This window comes from Pelophylax lessonae (assembly GCF_965119305.1).
Source record: "Pelophylax lessonae genome assembly, chromosome: 2".
NCBI lineage: Eukaryota > Metazoa > Chordata > Amphibia > Anura > Ranidae > Pelophylax > Pelophylax lessonae.
Window position 1 is genome coordinate 538,724,148 of NC_138769.1, and position 23,702 is coordinate 538,747,849.

Sequence of the window (23,702 nt, forward strand, 5' to 3'; positions counted from 1 at the left end):
TGTTAAAACAGGCAGGGAGGAAGCATAAGATGCCTACACACCACCTGTCAAAAGGCCTCTGAACAACGGTTCACTACAGATCGCTCTTCAGAGGATGAAGATAGTGTAAACAAGCCCCAACTCTGGTGTTCAGTCATCGTTCGATCGTGCACACATTCAGAGAAGTTAATACAAAGATGTGTACAGAAAACCTTAACGAATGAAGTGGAAAAATCTATCCATCTGTATATACCTCAAGATGACACATGGCCACAATTTACTATTGGAAGAAAAGCAGCTTAATATTAAAGCTTGTATATAATGATGAATCTTTTTCACCAATTCTAAACTGGGCCAATTCTGACATTTCTCACATACATGGTAAAATCAGCATTTTTTTTTGCTAGAAAATTACTTAAGAGTCCACAAACATATATTTTTTGAAAGCAGAAACCATGGAGAATAAAATGTTGGTTGTTGCAATATTGCAAGATATTTGCACAATCATTTTTACAATGCAACTTTTCAGTATAATGAATTTCATTGCACACAAAAACAATCTAATTTGTTAAAATATAAAAGAAGATGTTATGCCGAGTAAATAGATACTGAATATGTCACACTTTAAAATGACGCACGTCCTTAAAATGGCAACAGAATACGGAACCTAAAAATCTCCATAGGTGATGCTTTAAAATCCTTTACAGGTTACCAGTTTAGAGTTATGTGGAGGTCTGGTGCTAGAATTAATGCTCTTGTTCGGACATTTGTGGTGATATCTCACATGTGTGGTGCAATCACCATTTACATATGAGTGTGGGACCTACGCAATACGTTTGCATTTGCGCGAGTTGACAGGGATCAGGGAGGAAGCCAGTATGGTAGGGCAAGAACAGCCAAGCATAGCGGGAAAAGATAAAGTAAGTGAGAGAGGAGGAGAAGACAGATAGAGGGTCCCCAACAGACTTGGGTCAGTTCAGACATCATGTTAGAATCGGCCTATGCTAAACGGGTGTTATGCAGGGAAGGTGCAATTAAGCCAGGGTTTCCAAGTCTTATGAAATTTTAGGCAGGAGTCGTGTAAAATGCTTATTCCAGGCCTCTGTGTCAATGAATGTCGCAAGAACTTGTTTCCAGTGGCCTACACAGAAGATAGTAAATATGGATGTCTGGTATAGAAGATAGTAAATATGGATGTCTGGTATAGAAGATAGTAAATATGGATGTCTGGTATAGAAGATAGTAAATATGGAAGGTATGTAGAAGAGAATAAAGGGCTAGCCGACTGCCTTAATGAATACTTCTGTTCAGTTTTTACAGAAGAAAAAGAAGGAGAAGGACCTCCACTTGAAAGGATGACTAATGAATCGTTTGATGCATGTGTCTTTACAGAGGAAGACGTTCTAAGATTGCTGTCTAAAGTGAAGACAAATAAGTCACAGGGTCCTGATGAGATACACCCAAAATTATTAAAAGAGCTTAGTGGTGAGCTGGCAAAACCATTAACAGATTTATTTAACCAATCATTAGTAACAGGAGTCGTCCCAGAAGATTGGAAATTGGCAAATGTCGTGCCCATTCACAAGAAAGGTAGTAGGGAGGAATCGAGCAACTATAGACCAGTGAGTCTGACATCAATAGTAGGCAAATTAATGGAAACCCTATTAAAGGATAGGATTGTGGAACATCTTAAATCCCATGGATTGCAAGATGAAAAACAACATGGGTTTACTTCAGGGAGATCATGTCAAACAAATCTTATAGATTTTTTTGACTGGGTGACTAAAATAATAGACGGTGGAGGTGCAGTAGACATTGCATATCTAGATTTTAGTAAGGCTTTTGACACTGTCCCATATAGAAGACTTATCAATAAACTGCAGTCATTGAGCATGGACTCCCATATTGTTGAGTGGATTAGGCAGTGGCTGAGTGACAGACAACAGAGGGTTGTAGTCAATGGAGAACATTCAGAACAAGGTCATGTTACCAGTGGGGTACCTCAGGGATCTGTACTGGGACCAATTTTGTTTAATATCTTCATAAGTGATATTGCAAAAGGCCTCGATGGTAAGGTTTGTCTATTTGCTGATGACACAAAGATATGTAACAGGGTTGATGTTCCTGGAGGGAAACGCCAAATGGAAAAGGATTTAGGAAAACTATAAGAATGGTCAGAACTCTGGCAACTGAAATTTAATGTGGATAAGTGCAAGATAATGCACCTGGGGCATAAAAACCCAAGGGCAGAATATAGAATATTTGACACAGTCCTGACCTCAGTATCTGAGGAAAGGGATTTAGGAGTAATTATTTCAGAAGACTTAAAGGTGGGAAGTCAATGTAATAGAGCAGCACGAAATGCCAGAAGAATGCTTGGATGTATAGGGAGAGGTATAAGCAGTAGAAAGAGAGAAGTGCTTATGCCGCTGTACAGAACACTGGTGAGACCTCACTTGGAGTATTGTGAGCAGTACTGGAGGCCATATCTCCAGAGGGATATAGATACTCTAGAGAGAGTTCAGAGAAGAGCTACTAAACTAGTACATGGATTGCAGGAAAAAACTTACCAGGAAAGGTTAAAGGACCTTAACATGTATAGCTTGGAAGAAAGAAGAGACAGAGGGGATATGATAGAAACTTTTAAATACATAAAGGGAATCAACTCGGTAAAGGAGGAGAGCATATTTAAAAGAAGAAAAACTACCACAAGAGGACAAAGTTTTAAATTAGAGGGGCAAAGGTTTAAAAGTAATATGAGGAAGTATTACTTTACTGAGAGAGTAGTGGATGCATGGAATAACCTTCCTGCAGAAGTGGTAGCTGCAAATACAGTGAAGGAGTTTAAGCATGCATGGGATAGGCATAAGGCTATCCTTCATATAAGATAGGGCCAAGGACTATTCATAGGATTCAGATATATTGGGCAGACTAGATGGGCCAAATGGTTCTTATCTGCCGACACATTCTATGTTTCTATGTTTCTATGGAGGTCCGGGTGGTAAGCGTAGAGTAGATACAGTATCAGAGATAAGTCCCAGAAATCGAGGGGAATGCAAACACTGATGCTCAAAGGATGTTTATAGATAGGGGTATTCAGATATGTGACGCATATATATTATCTAGTGGCGAAGTTTAAGATAACTGTAAAATTCAGGGGGAGCCTCATGAGTTTCTTATAAGGAAGTCCAGGAAAGAAATGTCCTGCTTGTTAGGAAATCATGGGCATGTGTAAACCCATGAGATGACCACCATGTGAATGCACCTGGTACCAATAGCATTTTTGTGCAGTGCATTTTGACACACTGCAATGCATGATAAAAGAATTAAAGTGACATTAAAAAAAAAAGTCATACTTTCTGCTCTGTACAGTGGTTTTGTACAGAGCAGATCCAGTCCTCCTCTTCTGAGTCTCCTACTGGCACTCCTTGCTCCTCCTCCTTGACCAGTGCCCCCAATAGCAAGCCGCTTGCTATGGGAGCACTGGTATCAGGACAGTATCCCCCCGGAAAACATCCCCCTGGACACAATCCTCCCGGGACAACATCCCCCCGGCAATATCCCCCGGGACAATATCCCCCCGGAAAACATCCCCCTGGACATAGGGTTAGGGTTAGAGGGGGATATTGTCCAGGGAGGATATTGTCCGGGGGGGATGTTGTCCAGGGGGGATGTTGTCCAGGGGGGATGTTGTCCAGGGGGGATATTGTCCGGGGGGGGATATTATCCGGGGGGGGGATATTATCCGGGGGGATATTGTCCTAGAATCGGGGGCACTGGTGCATGTTGGCTCCTGAGCCCCGCTCTATGCATTCATAGGACATACAAAGCTGACAGAGCGGTGGCTTGGCCCTGCCCATGCTCTCTACTCATTAGCTCACTGGTAATGAATCACTGACTGGCAAGAGCCAATGGCTCCCACTGCTATCTCAGCCAATGAGGAATGAGAGATGCAGGAGAAACTGAGCTCTCATGTACATCTCTGGATCAAGAGGGAGCTCAGGTGAGTATTAGGGGTCTGGCTGCACACAGAAGGTTTTTACCTTTATGCATAGGTTAAAAAAAAAACTTGAGTCTTTACAACCACTTTAAGTTAAAAAAAAAAACAAAAAAAAGGGGGGGGGGGTCATAGAAAAAGCACTGCAGGGCATTGCAGTGAGCGTGTTTATGCATTCCAGCACATGGTTTCCCTATGGTGAGAATACATCCTTACAGTGTTCTAAAAAACAAAGCATTCTTTTATAAGAATCTCTACTTTAAAGCAACTCTGTCGCTATACTGAAAAAAAAGAAGCAAAGCGCACCCTGCAAAAAAGCAGTTATTACTTTTCATCCCACACCACCAAACTCCACTGCATGGAAGAAAAAAGCCTGGTGAAAGATCTTTATCCCCTGGCACATCCTGGGTGTGTTGAAATCTTGGCTCCCTGCTGTAAATCCTTCCAATGTCCACCTCAATATAGTGTGCTGCAGTGACGCAGGGAAGAAAACCGCAGAGCAAAGTGAGGAAAGCCAGCATCCAACACTTCCAGCAGTGTGCAATTCAGAATATATTCCAGGAAAATTCTCTCTTCAGAGACCAGCAGCGTGGCCAGAAATGTGGGTAGGCGGCATTACTGACTTATTTTGCAGGTCGTGGATCTCTTCGAGTTTTTTTAAATATTGACAGTCGCTTTAATGCACATTATTGCACACAGAGGGTTCATACTTTCCTATTATAAACATAGAGCTGGAACACAGCTGCAGTACAGCTCCAAAAGTATCATGCAAATTAGCTGTGAAAAAATCTAAATCTGGTTCCACCGTTTCACTCACTGATAATTATTTTTATATAATAAATTACAAGTAAAGGATAAAAGTAAATTCCATTATATGGCTCCTCTCCTTCATGTTGAGCATTTTTACAACAAATATACTAACCTAAACCACAACCAAAAGGACGACCTATGCATAGGTGTCCCAAAGTCCACTGACTTCAATGAAAGACCCTTCATAGTTCACGTCTACTTACAGACTGGCTAACGTACATTTACAACACCAGTTTATATACCAGAATGATGCCTGCAGCATGTCACTGCTTATTGCTATCACAAGGGATATTCACATTCCTTGCATTAACAATAAAAGGGATAAAAAAAGAAATTATAAGCGACAGTTTAAAAAAAAAAAAAAAATTGTGGTGAGGGTTTTTTTTTTTTTTGGGTGGTGGGAACATTTTATTTAAAAGAAAATAAATAATATATATTTTTTTTAAGTGCAACCATGACCACCCACCCATACATAAGTCACGCACGCATATGTAAATCATGTTCGCACCACACATGTGAGGTATCGTCGCGAATAATATAGCGAGACCAATCATTATAGCATCAGACTTTCTACGTAACTCTAAAATCTAAAGGCTTTTTAAAGTGTCGCCTATGGAGATGTTTAAGTACCATAGTTTAATGCCATTTCACAAGCATGTGCAATTTTAAAGTGAGACATGTTAGGTGATACATCATCTTTTATTTTTTACCAAAGAATAGAGTAATATTTTGTGTATTAAAATTCATTCAAGTGTATTTTTTGCCCCAAAAAAATGTGTTTAAAAAAAATAGCTGCGCAAATAACATGCAACATAAAAAAATGCAACACCCATGATTTTATTTCCTAGGGCCTCTGCTTAAAAACATATTTATAATGTTTGGGGGTTCGAAGTAATTTTCTAGGAAAAAAATACAGATTTTAAAATGTAAACAAAAAGTTTCAGAATTGGCCTGGTCTTAGTGGTTAAGACTGATCAAAGGATAAAAGATGGGTTTCTATTTTATGCAAGTGGTATCTACAAATACCTGTGTTAGTATTTTTATGTATGTGGTATCTTCAAGTACCTGTTTTAGGCTTCAATCCTGGTGGAGCCCCCTTGAACCCAGACCCACAATTTTTATTGAACCTAAGGCAGGCCAAATTTGATGCGGTTTTCTTTGCTGCAACCATGGGATGGATCGACTTCGGTACTGCTGAACCGGCCCAGATTCAAACCATCTATGGCCAGCTCAAGGTGGAGAGGCTGAGCATTGTTGTTGGGCATAGGAGAAAAGTGTAGCTGCTGGGGGAAAGGGAGATAGAGAGGAACTGATTGTTAACACTGGAAAAGAAAGTTGGAGTAAAGCTGGCAAAACACCAGTAGAATTTTGTGCAAAAAAAAAAAATAGTTTTTGTAACATAAGCAGGACTTTCTAATAGCTAAATGGGGTGAAACTGAGGATTGTTTTGTGATAGGAAGTAGATTATAGACCTGGGGGAGATTTCATGTATCAAGTGTCATTTCTATTTAGGGGGTAAGTAACAGAAGACCATACCTTTTCTCTTGATGTGTAAAGTCATGATGTAACTGTTGGCAATAGCCAACCTTGGACAAAAGATGGGACACAGCCAAAGGGGTGTGACATAACTGGCAATGATAGAGTTCAACACATTCAGGACTTCTACATATTTATGTGTTGTTGGGTAGTAATTAATATCTGCTTGGGAGTTTGTCAGTATGGTAGTTGGGCAACCGTCAGTATTTTTAGTGGCAGCCAGTAAAAGCTAGTGACAGGAAAAAGGTTGCCAGTAAAAAAAAATGGCTGTGGCACTCAGCTTGGATCTGCATATGCACAATTGCAGTCTGGAGCTGGCCAGGACCATCCAAGTGCCTGCTACAGTGTGTTCGGGCGCTACTGGAGGGGGCGGGTCTGGCAGAGGCAGGCGCCTGATGTCATGGTGCAAGGAAGCCAAGCGCAGCAGCCGGAGCCTAGTGTGCGAGTCTGTCGGCACGGGAGCAAAGCAAGCTGGGAGCAGGACTGTCACTGCTGTTTGAACTGGAGTGGACTGCAGGGACCACCTGACTTCGAGAGAGACTGTCACTGTGACTCAGAAGGGAACTTGTCGTGTCGGAGAGGTGTCATTATCAGTGCTGCTGCACACTGCTGTCAGTGTCACTGTGAGAGTCAATTGTATGTGTGTGCACCCATTCTAATTTCTTGCCCTCCTGAGTCCTGTCCCTGAGCTACTTACTTACTATATAAAAAAAAATAGGAAATATGTTTTTGCCTTAATATCTACCTTCAATTACATGGCTAATTGAACATTATACATGTTTGTAGCCTAAATACTGAAATTTGCACTTGTAATTTTGAAACTTTTGTAAATGCCAGTAAGAACTTGGGTGTGCCCATATATGGTTTGGGGAGGGGGGGGGGAGACGCAGGGGACGGAGAGGGATGGCGGAGGAGGCTGTCCCTGCTGGGAGAAAAAGTGATTATTGCTAGCAGCTATAGCAGCCGCTAGCGATAATCGCAGGTAAAACCTGGCATGCTGGTTGTAGCCAAGCTGATCTTTCGATCAACTTCGTATATTGAGCCTGCCCCTTTAAACCGTGTATGGCCTGCCTAACTGTAAATTGTCATACAGAAACAGGCAGCATCTCTGTACGCTGTGTAGCAGAAAGCATGTTTGCCACCACTACCCCCTCCGCATAACTGTGGTGTGAGCTGAAAAAAAAGTACTGCATGCATTACTTTTTACAATGCAGCAGGTTGTGACACGAACCATGACAATGAAATTGCCACTGTGGTTAATAGGAATATATTGAAACTTTTCTTGTGACATTTCAATAGTCTGTCAAAAAAAAGTAAAATGTACTATGTCAGGATTGGCATACCAGCACTGTGTACGGCAGTGCCTACCTGCGGCTGTGCATTAAGCAAGGCTCTCTTGTGTGAAGTAGCCCTAAAAAGACTTACAAAAAAAAAAAAATTTAAACAAAGACTCTCAGGGCCCATTCACACCATTTGCTTTAGGAGCAGTGTTAAGTTAGGTTCTTACTTAGCTTCATGGATCAGCCCAGCTGCTGGTGCGAATCAGCCCAATAGTCTGATTTCAGTTGGTTTCTAACAACTTAAAAAACCTGCTGTGTGTTTAATTTAGAGGGTTAGCAGGCTGTCAATAATCTGGTGAAATAGGCAAAAAGCGAAGATTTAAATGTGTAGGTTATGAACTTTTAAGAATATTTTTTTTTTCGTACATCACGGGACACAGAGCAATAAATCACATGTTTGAGAGGTGCTCCACATGTTTGTTATGTTTCAAAGAAGAAAGAAGATTATCCTAACATACCCGAAACAAAGATCACTGGATCTAAAGGATTAGGTATCGGACCCATCTAAAACAGTCAATGCACTAAAAAGATGATACCTGAGCCTCAGGAAGCAGATACGAGGTTTTGCCTGTAACACTGTCCTTTTCAGGTGCTGGACCCTGGGATCCGGACCCTTGGAATACCAAACCTCAAAGGCGTTCTGTGCAGGGTGCTCTACAGGTCCAAGGCCATGGTCCCTCTTATATAGGGGACCCAGTCCTTGAAGGTCTCTAAGACAATGCTCGCAGTGATTGGGTGAAGATTGGATTCTTGCTTATAGCCGATTCCTGCGGCAGGACTGGTGAGTCCATTTTAAATATTTACACAGCAAACCTTAAAAGGTTAAAATTGCAAAATTGAAAGTATTTGATGCACTGTTCCCTTTATTAAGAATACAGAAACGTGTGCCTGCCAAGTGTATTTCTGCTTGTAATGACATGTATTGTAGCAGGTTTATGCACATTTTTTTTTAAAGTATGTTTAAAGCATATTGTTACACTGTCTCTTACCCTGAGCTGATTACCCGAAAGGTTTCAGCTGCGGTTAACAAGATTCAGCCTAAGCTGCTCTCACCCCATGTTTGCTGTTTTTGCCTTGGCGTTTAAGCGTCCGCATGTTCGTCGTCTCCCGTTTCCTGGCATGTCTGTGGCGAAGGATTGTTCGTGCGCGGGGGAATCTTCTCATTTTATAAACAGGCGTACAAAGGTGGGTTCAAAGGCAATGGCCTGCACGTGGACATGCCGCACATGCGCAACTCAGCTCGAAAAGGCACAAATTTTAAAAGGAACTGTTTCCAACGCGCTAGCCTCTGTCAGAGGCTGAAGGGGACACAGCAGCTGGGTTGTGTGAGTCACTGTGGGTGTATGTTACTTGCACAAATAGGTTCTTTAGGATAAACAGTGCTGTGTGCATTAGGCTGTATAAGCTTAGCACAAGCCTTGTACACTTTAAAGGTAGTACCTCAAGTTTGTCTAGCTATAAAGCAATGTCTGCCCAAAAAAGGGCTGGAGGGAGCACAGTTGGAAAGGGCAACATAATGCCTCCATCAGGCCCTGAAGGTCCTAGTCGTGCTTCCACTGTGTCTACTCCTCCTATTAAGCCAAAGGCATCTAGCCAATCTAAGCCATAACGGTTGTCAGACATAGTAGCTACTCCGTGTACTTCTGCCACAGTCTATGTTACCAAGGACGATTTGTCATCCGCATTAGCCAGCCTAGAGGGTAGGTTCGCAGCCCCACATGGAGCACAGAAGTGGGTTAGATCCCCTTCTCCTGAGCCACCCCCTGAATCAGTTCAGGATTGGGCAGAGGATGTGGAAGATGTAGCTGAGGGTGACCCTATAGAAGGTCAAGCTGTAATTTCCACTTCTGGGGAGTCAGAGGAATCTATCAGCCTCTCAATACCAGAGATAGTTTATCCAGTCTCTTGTTGAGATGGTCCGGGCTGAGTTTAAACTTCCGCCCTTAGAGACAACTGAAACCTCTTTTTCCTCCCTAGGCTCATTGCGCCCTACTCAGAGTCCTCTGTCATTTCCCATATATCAACTCTTGGAGCAAGAAGTGCATAATGATTGGGATCATCCTGATAGGATGTTTGTTTCTCCTAAAAGGTTTTCATTGTTATATCCTAAGGAGGATAAGTTTTCTAAGAGATGGAAAATTCCCACTGTAGATACAGCCATTTCTTCAGTTAACAAGAATTTAACCTGTCCTGTGGATAATGCCCAGGTTTTTAAAGATCCAGCGGATAAAAAGTTGGAATCATTATTGAAAGCCTCCTTTGCGGTTGCAGGTTCTGCAGTACAACCAGCAGTAGCAGTCATAGGAGTGTGTCAGTCTTTGAAAAAACACATAAAGCGAGTGGCCAAGACAGTTCCTTCTCAAGGAGAGTCTGTGGAAGATCTGTCCGATCTACCTCGCACTTTGTGTTTCGCAGTAGATGCTCTTACGGACTCCATAAGGCAAATGTCACAGTTTGCTCTGATGACATATGTGCAGATTCCTTTGGTTAAAGAGCTGGTCTGTGGAATTACCATGGAAAAAATTACTGGCTAGCTTCCCCTTTCAGGGAGAACATCTGTTTGGTGATGATCTGGATAAGTATATATCTAAAAGATCTCGGGGGGGTTGCTACCTGTAAAGAGGAAGAGCAGGCGTCCTTCCTTTAAGATCCCCAGCACTCATAATACCATTGCTTCCAATTCCAGGCAGTGGCGATGGCCTCAACTGTCTGCATCCGGACCCAAGCCTTCGGGGCAAGGTCAGAAAAAGCCGTGGGCCAAGAGATCAGCCAAATCTTCCTCTAAGCCCTCTCAGTGAAGGGGTGCCCCCACTCACCTGGGTGGGGGGGGGGGGCTCTTTCAGTTCTGAGGGGTATGGGTAGAGTCGATTCAGGACAAATGGGTCGTCTCCACCGTTTCACAGGGATACAAACTGGAATTTCGGGGGTTTCCGCATTTTCGGTTTGTGAGGTCAAATATACCAACAGATCCCCTAAAAGAAAGATCTCTCTTTCAGGCATTGGACCAGCTGAGATCTCAGAGGGTGATAACCGAGATTCCAGAAAACGAAAGGTTCAAGGGTTTTTACTCAAACCTATTCCTAATCCCCAACCCAAATGGGGATGTGAGACCTATTTTGGATCTCAAGGCACTGAATCGGTTTCTGAACTTTCATTCTTTCCGCATGGGATCAATTAGTTCAGTCATAGCCTCCCTGCAGGGAGAGGAATTTCTAGCATCCATAGACATTAAGTATGCATATCTTCATGTGCCTTTATTTCAGACCAATCAAAGGTTCCTTTGTTTTGCTATTGGAAACCATAATTTCCAGTTTGTGGCCCTGCCCTTCGGCTTGGCCACAGCTCCAAGAGTGTTCACAAAGATCCTAGCTCCAGTATTGGCTGTTCTAAGGTCCCGAGGGATATATGTAATAGGATATCAGGATGATCTATTACTAATAGTTTGATCGGCGTCGTCTCTAAGCCGAAATATCCTTCAGATAGTACATTTTTTGGAATGTCTGGATTGGATACTGAGCTTAGCAAAGTCAGCAGTACAGCCAATCCAGCATCTGGAATACCTGGGGCATCTTGTCGACATGGTGCAGGCACAGATATTCTTGCCAGCAAGAAGGGTCTCAGACCTGAAGGGTCAGGTTTCCTCTATAGTAAGGCTGAGATATCCGTCTATACGTCTTTGCATGATGTTACTGGGGAAGATGGTGTTCACATTCGAGGCAATTCCCTATGCTCAATTCCATGCCAAACCCTTGCAGAACAACATTCTGTTTGCGTGGAATGGAAAAGTTCAATCCATATCTCTGCTACCAAGAGTATGACAGAGTCTGAATTGGTGGTTGTTGACCAGAAATCTGGAGAGGGGGGAAATACTTTCTTCCAGTGACCTGGAAGGTAGTGACTACAGATGCCAGTCTCTCTGGCTGGGGAGCGGTTCTGGAGGAAGCTACAGTCCAGGGGAAATGGTCATGGTTAGAGAGTCGTTTCCCCCATCAACATTTTGAAAATTTGTGCAGTCAGTCGTGCTCTGAAATTCTAGTTGCCCAGACTTCCGGGTCACCCTGTCAGGGTGCAATCCAACAATGCCACGGCCATGGCTTATCTCAACCATCAAGTAAGGAACAAGGAGTCGATCAGCCCAGAAAGAGTTGGATATTATCATGTCCTGGGCAGAGAAGTTTGTGCCATGCCTGACAGCAGTGTTCATTCCAGGAATAGAGAACTGGCAGGCAGAATTCTTGAGCCGTCAACAGATGTTTCCGGGGGAATGGTCCTTATAACCCGAGATTTTTAAATTGACCTGCCTACACTGGGGGGTCCCAGACGTAGATCCGTTGGCGTCCAGGTTCAACAACAAGTTGGAGAGATTTGTGTCAAGGACCAGGGACCCACTCGCAGTCGGAGTGGATGCTATTCCCTGATCTATGCCTTTTCTCCGGTACATTTGATATTGCGTTTGTCGCGCAGGATCCAGCTAGTGGGGAAACCAGAAATTCTGGTAGCTCCAGCTTGGCTGAGGAGGATGGGGTGATTTTACGTTCGCACTCAGATTTTTTGCCCAATGTTATGTCCGCCTTTCATTTGAATCAGGACATTATACTACCTTCTTTTTTTCTAGATACTCACTCAGAGGAGGAAAAGTTATTGCATTCTCTTGATGAAATGCGTGGACTTAAGTTTTACTTACAGGAAACAGCTCAGATTTGTAAGACCGAGAGTTTGTACTGCCAGAAGGCTCCAGAAAGGGATTGGCAGCAACTAAATCTACGATTTCTTGTTGGATTCGCCAGGTTATTACCCAGGTGTATGGTTTAGTAGGAAAGGTTCCACCTTTTCCTGTAAAGGCACATTCTACCAAAGGAGTAGGTGCCTCTTGGGCACATTGCCATCAAGCCTCTATGGTTCAGATTTGCAGGGCCGTGACCTGATCGTCGTTGCATATGTTCACTCGTTTCTATAGAATGGATGTTGGGACCCAGGAGGAGTCTGCTTTTTGCCGCAGTGTGCTGCAGGCGGCGGTGTAATCCTTCTGTTAAGGGTCAGATGGTGGTATTTTTCTTTGGTGTCCCCCCTCCCCCTCAGATGCATTGCTTTGGGACGTCCCATATGTTATGATTTATGGCTCTGTGTTCCATGATGTACGAAAAGAAAAATTGATTTTTAATTCATACCTGTAAAATCCATTTCTTGAAGAACATCACTGGATACAGAGGTCCCCCTCCTCTTCTATGGGGTATTTTATTGCTTGCTACAAAAGTGAGGTACTTCCTGTGTGGGAGGGGTTAAATAGGGGGTCATCAATTGGTTGCCAGTGTCCTTCACCTATAGGTGGCTATATAACCATATGTTATGATTTATGGCTCTGTGTCCTGTGATGTACTTCAAGAAATGGATTTTACAGGTAAGTATGAATTAAAAATCAATTTTTTTCCACAATGCCTTTTGCTATAGAGGTGAATAAAGGCTTGTTTAAACTGCTTCCACTGCTGATGTTGGTCATTGATTACAAATTATGTAAATGCTTTGGTGTGCATCCATAAATACTAGTAGTGTAAGATTACAAAGTAAGACTCACCTGATAGTTTGTGCAGAAGAAAGTGACTCATTTTGAATGGTACAAGTTAGCCCTTGTTCAGGAAGTGTTTGTCCAGACATTAAGTGGACTGTCCGATAAAGTTGGGTTGGGTGAGGCTGAGGTGTCTGGGAAGGAGTTACTGTCCTCAACATATCAGATGGGACCAAAGACACCTGGGATTGGCTAGGCTCCACTAGTTCTTTCACTTTTGAAGATTTTGGTGATTTTACAACAGGGGTTGTGCTGTTTCTTGATCCAGTGTTGGATGGACCTTTAGACGCTTTTGCATGATTTCGATTTGGAGTAGAAACTGGAGAATGCAAAGACACATTTGAGGACAAACTTCCTGAGTATTCCGCAGGGCTTGAGTCTTCTTCATCAATATAAATAAGATCCTTTGGCATCTCTTTGAACTGATAGACAAGGCGTTGGCCTTCCACTTTAGCTAGAATACCTCTTTGGTAATAGTACCTAAAGAAAACAAGACAAGATAATACATTAAGTTCCTGTTTTGGATCACTACTATGAAGGTAGATATTTTTCAGTTGGGATAACTTTTAAGCTTTTAAAGTGCAGAAGTGCAATATGATACTAAGAATTGGGCAGTTTTGTTTATGATTAATCTACAACAAAAGATGCGAACTTTGTGTTAAAAACATTCAAAATTGGATAGGACATTTAAAACATCTGTGATATATAAAAGAGGGCATTCTATTTTAAAATATTGTTTCTTCGTTATGGTGGCCATATCCTAAGCTTTACCAAAAAGTGAAACATGCTGTAGAATGTTCAGAACTCATGTTTCATATTATTGATAATAAATAATAATTATTACAAATAAATGATTAAGACATATGGTGATTAATATCAATAATATGAAATATATGGGTTAATATGAACATTCTACAACAACGACAGATCTCAGGTTTATTTTTTTCCCCCAAATTATGGGTGAATATTTTGTACCCGATATATGTGAACCCCTAACACTATTAATTATTTTTACCTGAGTGCTCTGCCCATTGTCTCATAGTTCATGTCAGGTTTATTCTTGTGCTTTCCCCATAGCTTTGAAACTGCCTTGGAATCTACCAGTTTGAAGATACCCTTCTCTCGCTGAGTCCATTTTATATACTTTGGACATGTAGCCTTGTCTTGGAGCAAAGCTAGCAAAAATTCCCAAAGGTAAATAGTATTACCTGAAAAAACAAAAGAGGTTAATTAGACCGAAGCATATTTAATTATATCTTGCATAATATAAATTGTAGATCAAAATATGAAAAAACACAACTTCTCGTTTAAATCCACATGTTTATCATCTGTCTCCATTGCAACACAACCTGACTTTAGGGATGCCTTAAAACAGTGGTCATTATATGCTATTTAAATGGTTAGACACAATGCAGCTTACAAAATATATTTTGTAACGTAATGTGTCAGCACTGGGAGTTCAAACATCTTGGGTACTCCAACAGTGAGATCCTTCTGTCATACTTTGTTTCTAGTTCCTGTCCTTAAATGGAGTTTCACGTGTTCTCCTCCACATTTGTATGCTCAATTTTCTTCTACTTTATTCTCCATAACATAAAATGAAGGCAAAAACCAACAAGGAGAGTGGGACCCACTCATAATGGCCACTTCAGGTTTTCAAAAACAGTAATTGAAGTACAAAGATCACATAAGAGGTAGCCATCTACTTTAAAATACACATCAAATGCAGAGCTGCGCTAAAAATAAGAACCCTACATATGAAACATTTGAAGTCCATAAAGAATCTTTAAGAAAAGAACAAAGATTATCCTCTTGATTGTTGAACATGTGAATTTCCTTTAAGGTACACTGAAGAGGATAATCATCTTTTCTTGAAGATTCTTTATGGACAATTCTTAATTATTTTTTATTCATATGTTTCATATTTAAGGTTCTTATTTTTAGTGCAGCTCTGTATTTGATGTATTATATATTCGGGATCGACCAATTATCATTGGGGCCGATATTCACTTTTTTTTTTTTTTTTTTAAGTATCAGTATCGGCAACACACTTGCCAATATGGCTGATATTGCTTAAAAAAAAAATGACCGTATTCAAAACAGCTAAACTTGGCGTTTTGAATGCTTTTAAGTGCAGAGGAGGGGTTTGGGATCTTTTAGATCACAGATTCCTCCATAAAGAGTACCTGTCACTGCCTATTACTGTCACAAGGGATGTTTACATGTTTGTGACAGCAATCAAAAAAAAAGATTTAAAAAAAAAAAAAAATTAAAAAAGGACAGAGTAAAAATAAAAACTTTAAATGTGCAGAATATCAGCACCTAATATCGGCCTGAAGGGTGGGCAGAAAATCAGTATCGGCCCTGAAAAAACTATATCGGTTGATCCCTATTCTATATTACTGTGTTGAATAACTCATGGTCGAGTTGCTGCTTCTCTATTTTACTTTTCCACATATTTTCATGTATTACTTTTTTTATATATGATATGCTGTGTTTAAGTGGGATTGAATACACAAGCGCAGTTTTGCAAAATAATTGATACTTCGAAAAACAAAATATGTGTTTGGGTTGGCTCCCTATTTTATCCATTAATGACCAGAGGTTACTTATACCTAGTTGTCCAGACCAAATTTAGTAGTATCATTATATGTTGGTTAACTTTAAGTAACTATGACCAATCTGTGTACCTAAATATTTTTACACAGTATATATATATATATATATATATATATATATATATACATATATACACACACACACACACACACACGTGCGTGTGTATGTATATGAGGCTTGTACTTGGTACAAAGTAAAAAAAAAAAAAAAAACTCTCTGCTTACATTTCACATTGCAGGCTGACAACTGCACAAAAAAAGTTTATATTTATTTATATTAATTGTATACTGTCTTCTTAAACAAAAGAATGGTATTGAACATAACGATAATTACAGAACACTGTTGCAACTGTCATGGACGTGGGTTTGCTTATGAACAAACCTATGCGATTAGCATGCTAGTGGAGACCTGAAGCTATTAGTGGCAGCAGGGCCTCATAGCTAGAAGTGTGCAGAGCTGTGCATTTCTAGATGCAAAAGGCGAACATAGATTAATGAGACTGCTTTATAAATGGACCTACAGTATGTGTTTCAGAGTAACTTTAATAAACAAACTGAGGTTGGATCTTGTCTAAAAACATCACAGCATCCATTTTGCAACCCATCAATGACTGTCCTAAGACACAACCCTGCATTCTATGACAATACCATGTAGACAGCTTTTACATAGTAACCTATCTCTGTTGCCATTACCTTTTCCATCCTTGCTTTTTTTCTTTACAGATATATTTGGGGTAGTGGTAGGTGACTCCGGTCGAGGTGTTTTTGTTTTTCTCCCTAAAGGGAAATATTAGCAAAACAAAAAGTTTAACTGGTTTGTTGAGGAGAGTGCCTCAGAATTTAAAGAATAATTCCAGGTATTCATGTATCAAAGATTTTACCATACTTGGCCAACATCCCTTAACTACTTCAATACCGGGCTCTTTCACACCCCCCCCCCCCCTTCCTGCCCAGGCCAATTTTAAGCTTTCAGCGCTGTCACACTTTGAATGACAATTGTGCAGTCATGCAACACTGTACCCGTAATAAATTTTCAGCATTTGTTTTTCACACAAATAGAGGTTTCTTTTGGTGATATTTAATTGCCAGTGGGCATTTTACATTTTGTTAAACAAACTAAAAAAATAATTTTGAAAAAAAAAAAGAAAATAATAATTTTTTTTTATTTTTGTTATAAAATTTAGCAAATAATCTTTCTTCCTAAATTTATGCGAAACTGTATTCTGCTACATATCTTTGGTGAAAATACCCCAAATCAGTGTTTATTGCTTAGTCTATAGGAGAATTATAGAGTTCACAAACTATGGTATATATCTGAAAATTGATCAATCTTGATGTTCTGACGGCCTATCTTATTTCTTGAGGCCCGAAAGTGGCAGAAGAGTACAAATATCCCCCAAATTACCCCTTTTTAGAAAGTACCTAGTCTGAGGAATATAGTAAGAGGCATCGCGATGTTTATGAAGTTGTAACGTTTTGTCAATTTTTTGGAAAAAATTGATTTTTGTAAAATCTTACCGTAAAATCCTTTTCTCTTAGCTCATTGACAGACGTAGTCCTCGGTGATACAGCACCTTCGGGTTATGTTGCCTCCACAGAAGTAGGACTAGACAGGAAATAAAATGCTCTGGCCACACCCTAGGGGCAGTCCCCGAGGGTATATCCTCTCTCTCTCTCTGCCCCAGCAAATCAGTTATGTCACAAAAGCAATGTTTAGAGAATTTAACCCAACCCAACTCAAAAACAGAGGGGCGGGTACTACGTCTGTCAATGAGCTAAGAGAAAAGGATTTTACGGTAAGATTTTACAAAAATCCATTTTTCTCTATCGCTCATTGACAGCGTAGTTCTCGGTGATACAGCACCTTCGGGACGTCCCAGAGCAGTATCACAAATGAGGGGTGGGAAAATGGAAATCAAATCCAAATCTAGAAGGCCCAACCGGTGCCAACTAGAAGTTTACAATGCTCATCCTTAATGATGAGACTCAACAAAAAAATTTTTCAAACAGAAAAAAACCCTCGAGGTAGACCACCGGTCTCCTCAAATTGCGGCCTGCAAAACCTTGCGGCCAAATGAGGCATCCGCCGATGCCATCACATCAATTTTATAAAATTTTGTAAAGGTATGTACCGACGACCAGGTGGCCGCCTTACATACCTGGACCACTGACGCCTGATGGCGAAAGGCCCAGGAAGTACTGAGCGCTCGAGTGGAGTGCGCCCTAACAGGGAACGGAGGACTCTGACCCTTAATAGAATAAGCCTGTACCACCGTCTGACTAATCCATTTGGCAATAGTCACGGCAGATGCAGGCAACCCCTTTCTGGGGCCATCCGTGATCACAAAAAGTGAATCCGTCTTACGAAACGATTCCGTAGCCTTCAGGTATACCCTGATTGCCCGAACCACATCCAAGGAATGCAACGCATGTTCCCGATGATGATTGGGCTGAGGACACAAGGAAGGTAGTACAATATCTTCATTCAGATGAAAATCTGAAACCACCTTTGGAAGAAAGGATGGCTTAGGATGAAGTACTACCTTATCCCTATGAATCACCAAGTATGGGGACTGGCATGATAAAGCAGCCAGTTCTGACACCCTGCGTGCAGAAGTGATAGCCACCAAGAAGGCCACCTTCTGGGATAAAGTAAGCAAGGGAATCTCCCTGATGTTTTCAAAAGGAGGTTTCTGTAGAACCGACAAAACCAAATTAAGATCCCAGGGCGGTAAGGGCGCGCGGACTGGTGGAGCCAGGTGCCGCACCCCCTGGATGAAATTCCGCACCAAGGACTTGGTAGCTAAAGGTTTCTGAAAGAAGATTGCTAATGCTGAAACTTGACCCTTGATGGTGCTCAAGGCTAGCTTCTGCTCAACCCCTTTTTGCAAAAAGGCCAATATTCGAGTCACCGAATAGGTACGTGGAGGAAATCCTAAAGATTCGCACCACGCGATATAAGTCTTCCATGTGTGATAATAGACTCTGCTAGAAGTCGCTTTCCTTGCCTTAATAAGGGTAGGAATGACTGAAGCTGACAACCCTCTGTCCTTCAGTACTTGGGTCTCAATGGCCAGGCCATTAAAACCAGCGACTGTAAAGCACAATGGTAGATTGGTCCTCGAGACCGCAGATACTCCCTGAGACGCAGTTCCCACGGAACGTCCGCGACTAGCAAGTCCAAGTCGGCCAGGCCGGCTTGGCGAGGCCAGCCTAGAATTTCTAGGACCACTGGCACTGACGGGATTTGAACCAGGCGTCCCTAGAGCTATCTGGCCCCGACCATCCGAGAAAGTCTGGTCGTTTTCTGTTCCCACACATTTATCCGACACCTGATTCCTATCAGGAACGGTGATCTCTCCTGGTTGAATCTCAGGGACCGAAGTCACCCGGCTAGAGGCTTCTTGGTCTGTCTGGTCAACCAGATCCGATTCCTGTGGGGAATTGAGACTAATCTTAGGAAAAGGTAAAGAAAAAGATCTGTTCAGGGAACGGTGACTACCGCTCCCTGTAGCACTTAAATGTTGGAAGGGAAGAATCGCACCGGTAGTAGTAGTCGATGCTCGATCTAACGTCCTGAATACCGGTGAAAACGTCCCCCCACCCTCAAACCGGGTGGGGGCGCACCTTCAGGCTGTGTAATCCTTTGCTTCGGGTTTGGCTGAGTTGGTCCTCTGTTTGTCCGACCAGCCCTTCTTGAACCCTCCTGGAGGAGTCTTGCCTTTCCCGCTTGTTCCAGCCGGGCGTGCGAACCCTTTATGGGCGGTAAAGAAAGGTCCTCGCTTGTTGCGAGGTCCCTTAGCTTTAGCAGCCTGTGGCAAGAAAGTGCTCTTGCCCCCAGTGGCATCTTTAATGATTTCATCTAGGGTGGCCCCAAATAGGCGATTCCCCTGAAAAGGGAGATTCGTCAAGGTCTTTTTGGAACCTAGGTCAGCTGACCAGCATTTTAACCACAGCACACGTCTGAGGATTACCGCTGACATAGATGCATGCCCTAATAGGGGAGTAGTATCCAAGGCTGCGTCACAGACAAACTGTAGCCCTTGTATAATCTGTTCCATCAAATCAGATGTTCCCTGGGGAATATCTTTTCCCCTAAGGTCTTGGCGTACCAATCTCGCCCATTCCGTTAGTGTCTGGGAAACTAGACCAATAACAATTACTGGTCTAAAATGCTGACCCTATCAGGGAGAAGATAGTACGGGACTCTGCTTCCATCTTTCGATCCACCGGATCCTTAAAGGACGAAGTGTCCTCCACTGGGATAACCGTGGCTTTATTCAGCCTGGAAATAGGTGGATCCACCACTGGTGGTACCGTCCATTTCTTAATGAGGGATTCCTCAAACGGATAGCGTCTAGCAATACGCTTGGAAATAGTAAAGGTACGCTTAGAATGCTCCCATTCTCCTTTAATTTTATTACCAAAACACTTGGGTACAGGAAAAACCTTCACCGTTTTGATGGGCTTGTTAGTACCAAAGGGAATCTCTGTTTCAGTTGCCTCTGCCGGTAAAACCTCAAGTCTTAAGGTTTCCCGCACCGCCACAACTAGTGCGTCCACCAATGCTTCTTCCTGAATTATGGCGGAAGAATGAACGTCCTCCTCACTGTCTGAGGGAGCTTTACCTGAGATAACAGCCCTTGCAGAGGGACCTGCAGCTGCAGTGACCATCTCTGAATCTGAGTCAGAGGTGTCAGATAATATAGGGGTAGGCGGGGGTCGCTTTCTTGACCCCCGTCCCTGACAGGCCGCCTCCACCCGAGCCACCATAGACTCCAAAACTGCTGTAAATGCATCCATACTCTGTGCACCGGCGGGTCCCGTGGCCCCCTCGAGGGAAACAGGTGGGGGTACTTGTGTGGCAGGGTCCATGATTATTCCAGTAACTACCCGGAAACTTCAATCCAAACTTAAATAAAAAACTTTTTCTTTTTTTTTTTTTTCAGACCCCCAGCGCCACAAAAGCCCCTCAGTGTTACCTGCTAGGGATCCCTATCGAGCGAGAGAGAGAGAGAGATAGACCCCCAGGCTCACCACTTGATGCTCAGAGTTCACTGCAACAGGTTACAGCGCTGTGTCCACAAACAGGAAGTCTTTTGGCTGGCTGCCCGGGAAGAAAGGAGGCGGCTCCGCCCCTCTGCACGCATTCCGGCGACTCCCCTAGCTCCACGAGCTGTTGGAGTCACCTCAAACATGGCCGCCCCCATGCTGCAGACACGAGGCTACGCCAAAATGGCGGCCTCGTGCGATCTACGCGGTCTGTACAGCATAGCGGCGTCCTGCAGAGTAACTAGGCATCGCAAAATCTTTCTCTCATGGAGATCAGCTTGACCGGCGGTACCGAACCCTGGCGGAACCGCATGGCCGTCGGGAGACCTGCTTCAGCTGGAGGAATGACCTGGCAAGCCGCATACCTGTCCTGTGACTTCTGACAGGTAGGATACTTCTAGTAACACAGTAAGATTCCAGTGCTGCCACATATTACAATCATTTAAACATACTTTGTAATTAGATTGTCAGCTCCCAAACCAAGCCTGCTGGCTTTTTGTACACAAAAATCACACTCAATTAGGGGGATCTGTGACATGTTATAGGATAGAGGGGAACCCATCCTTACCATTACAGAGAGGGGCCCGCGTTCACCACAAGACCCGTCAGGGGGAAAAGGGGAACATACTACTCACCATACCGGAACCAGACGGGCGCCAACTCCTGACAGTACCCCTCTCCACCGAAGTTGGAGGGCTGTCGACCAATACGGACGCCGTGACTCATGGTCCTTGGCGTTTCAGCGAGACGTTTAACTCGCAGGGTCAGTCCCTTCAGTGGGACTATGTCGCGGCCGACCCAGCGCGGAGCTATGGCCTGCACGCGCTCGTAGGCTGAACTGGGGTGACCACTGGATCTCAACATCCAGCCCATCGCCCAGTTCAGCTTTCTTGCTTGAAGATCTCACAGGAACACTGGAGAAAAAAAGCTGTCTAAAAAATCTTTTCTAAGAAAAAAATCCTGCCAGGACCGAAGATCCCAGCAAGGTATCTAGGTCCTTACTCCTGACTAGACAGAAAAAAACTGATTTGCTGGGGCAGAGAGAGAGAGGATATACCCTCGGGGACTGGCCCTAGGGTGTGGCCAGAGCATTTTATTTCCTGTCTAGTCCTACTCCTGTGGAGGCAACATAACCCGAAGGTGCTGTATCACCGAGGACTACGTCTGTCAATGAGCGATAGAGAAATAAAGAAACACAATATATATATATATATATATATATATATATATATATTTTTTTTACATACTTTCAAGAGTGCAGTACAGCGTCAACATATACCCAGAGTAGGGTGGGAACCAGGGACACTGATTGGTGACAGTATGTTAAAAAAAAAATACAAAATGTAATTTTTTTTTGCATTTTATTACATTTTTCTCATGAGTTTTTTTAACACAATGTGACCAGCATTACAATGCTACCATAGCAACACTGTACTACTGAGGAAGTCATCAGGATTTTTTTTTTTTTTACACATTATGATTGCTTATAATAGTGAACTTTACTGCTAAAGCAACCATTTTTACTGAATGAAATTGATTCATTCAGTGTGCATTGTTCTGATAAGCTGTGATTGGCCCTAGTATTGTACCATGTGACCAATCACAGAAATCAACACAATAGTACACAATTGATGGCATTAATAAAAGACATCCATTGTGTACAACTTTCATGTGATCTGCTGTGATTGGTCACAGTGATCACATGGTACCGGCAGGCAGAAGCCGGTACACTGACAAGCCATCACCAGTCATCCAGCTGACACAGCGGGTAACAAATTGCGTCACAGAGGGGCCTGAGGGGATGTGCGCAAGGCTCAATCCAGGACGACGTCATAGGACGTCCACCCAGAAAGCTGAATTCCCCACCACACCATAATTTGTCTATAGGCTGGGCAGGAAATGGGTAAAGCTCAGAGTAACTGAAGTAGACACCGCTACTCCAGTGATTTCCACTTGCTTCTGGGGTTCTGTGCTGAGCAGGTGGCCTAATACATTCTGAACTCAGCAAGTCAGATAGTCAGCATGGGCACCTTTCTGAATGAATGCAAAGGTAGGAAATAGCGGAGAGGTGGGGAGGTGATGTCATGGTCTCCCCCTTGTCTATCAGAGGCGGCCTTGCGTTAATTCAAAAAATGCAAAGCATTCTAATAATGGCGCCCATGCTGAGTGACTAACCTCCTGTGTTCAGAATGTATCAGGCCAACTGCCCAGGACAGAACCCAGTAGCAAATGAAAAAATAATGGAGTAACAGTGTCTAATTGAGTTATTTCCAGCTTCCAGGGTCATCGGCCAGGTATGGTATATACATTGGCCTAAGTTGGACAAATGTAACTATGTAAAAATATACCATACCTGGAATTAATCTTTAAGACAATTGAATTGTACAGTTATTTCCTCCATACCTTTCTTCCTCTTTGGTTGTTCATCCTGCTGAAACTCTGTTGGATCTGAATACATGCTCTGGTGAATTTCCATCACTTCTGGAATTCCATCAACAGTGACAGAAACATGTGTAATGGGAGTAGCCATTAGGTCATCTTCAGATGTACCAAAAAAGTTAGCTAAAAGAAAAAAAAAAAAAGATGATATCAATGCAATTGTGGAAAGCTGTATGTTTAATTCTGTATAATAATATGTAACATAGCCAGCACTTAAAGCGGAGCTCCACCCACTTGTTTGCTCCCTCCCCCACTCCGCTGCCACATTTGGCACCTTTTGAGGGGGGAGTGGGTATCTGGTTTTGACAGGTATCTGGTTTTGACAGGTACCTGCTCCCACTTCCGGGTGACTTCGTGAAATCAAGCAG

The 23,702-nt window shown here is 42.6% G+C and overlaps 1 protein-coding gene across 5 annotated transcripts in view; it reads right to left on the reverse strand.

The window, feature by feature from the left end:
• ELF1 (E74 like ETS transcription factor 1) overlaps positions 1 to 23,702 on the reverse strand; it is a 235,828-nt gene that overhangs the window by 4,578 nt on the left and 207,548 nt on the right. For all 5 annotated transcript variants that reach the window (XM_082247607.1, XM_082247606.1, XM_082247609.1 and 2 more), the window contains 4 exons: positions 23,299 to 23,457; positions 16,537 to 16,620; positions 14,241 to 14,433; positions 13,235 to 13,705 (listed from right to left, as the gene is read on the reverse strand). In XM_082247607.1, coding sequence (XP_082103733.1) covers positions 13,235 to 13,705; positions 14,241 to 14,433; positions 16,537 to 16,620; positions 23,299 to 23,457 — 907 coding nt within the window. The remainder of the gene's footprint in view (positions 1 to 13,234; positions 13,706 to 14,240; positions 14,434 to 16,536; positions 16,621 to 23,298; positions 23,458 to 23,702) is intronic.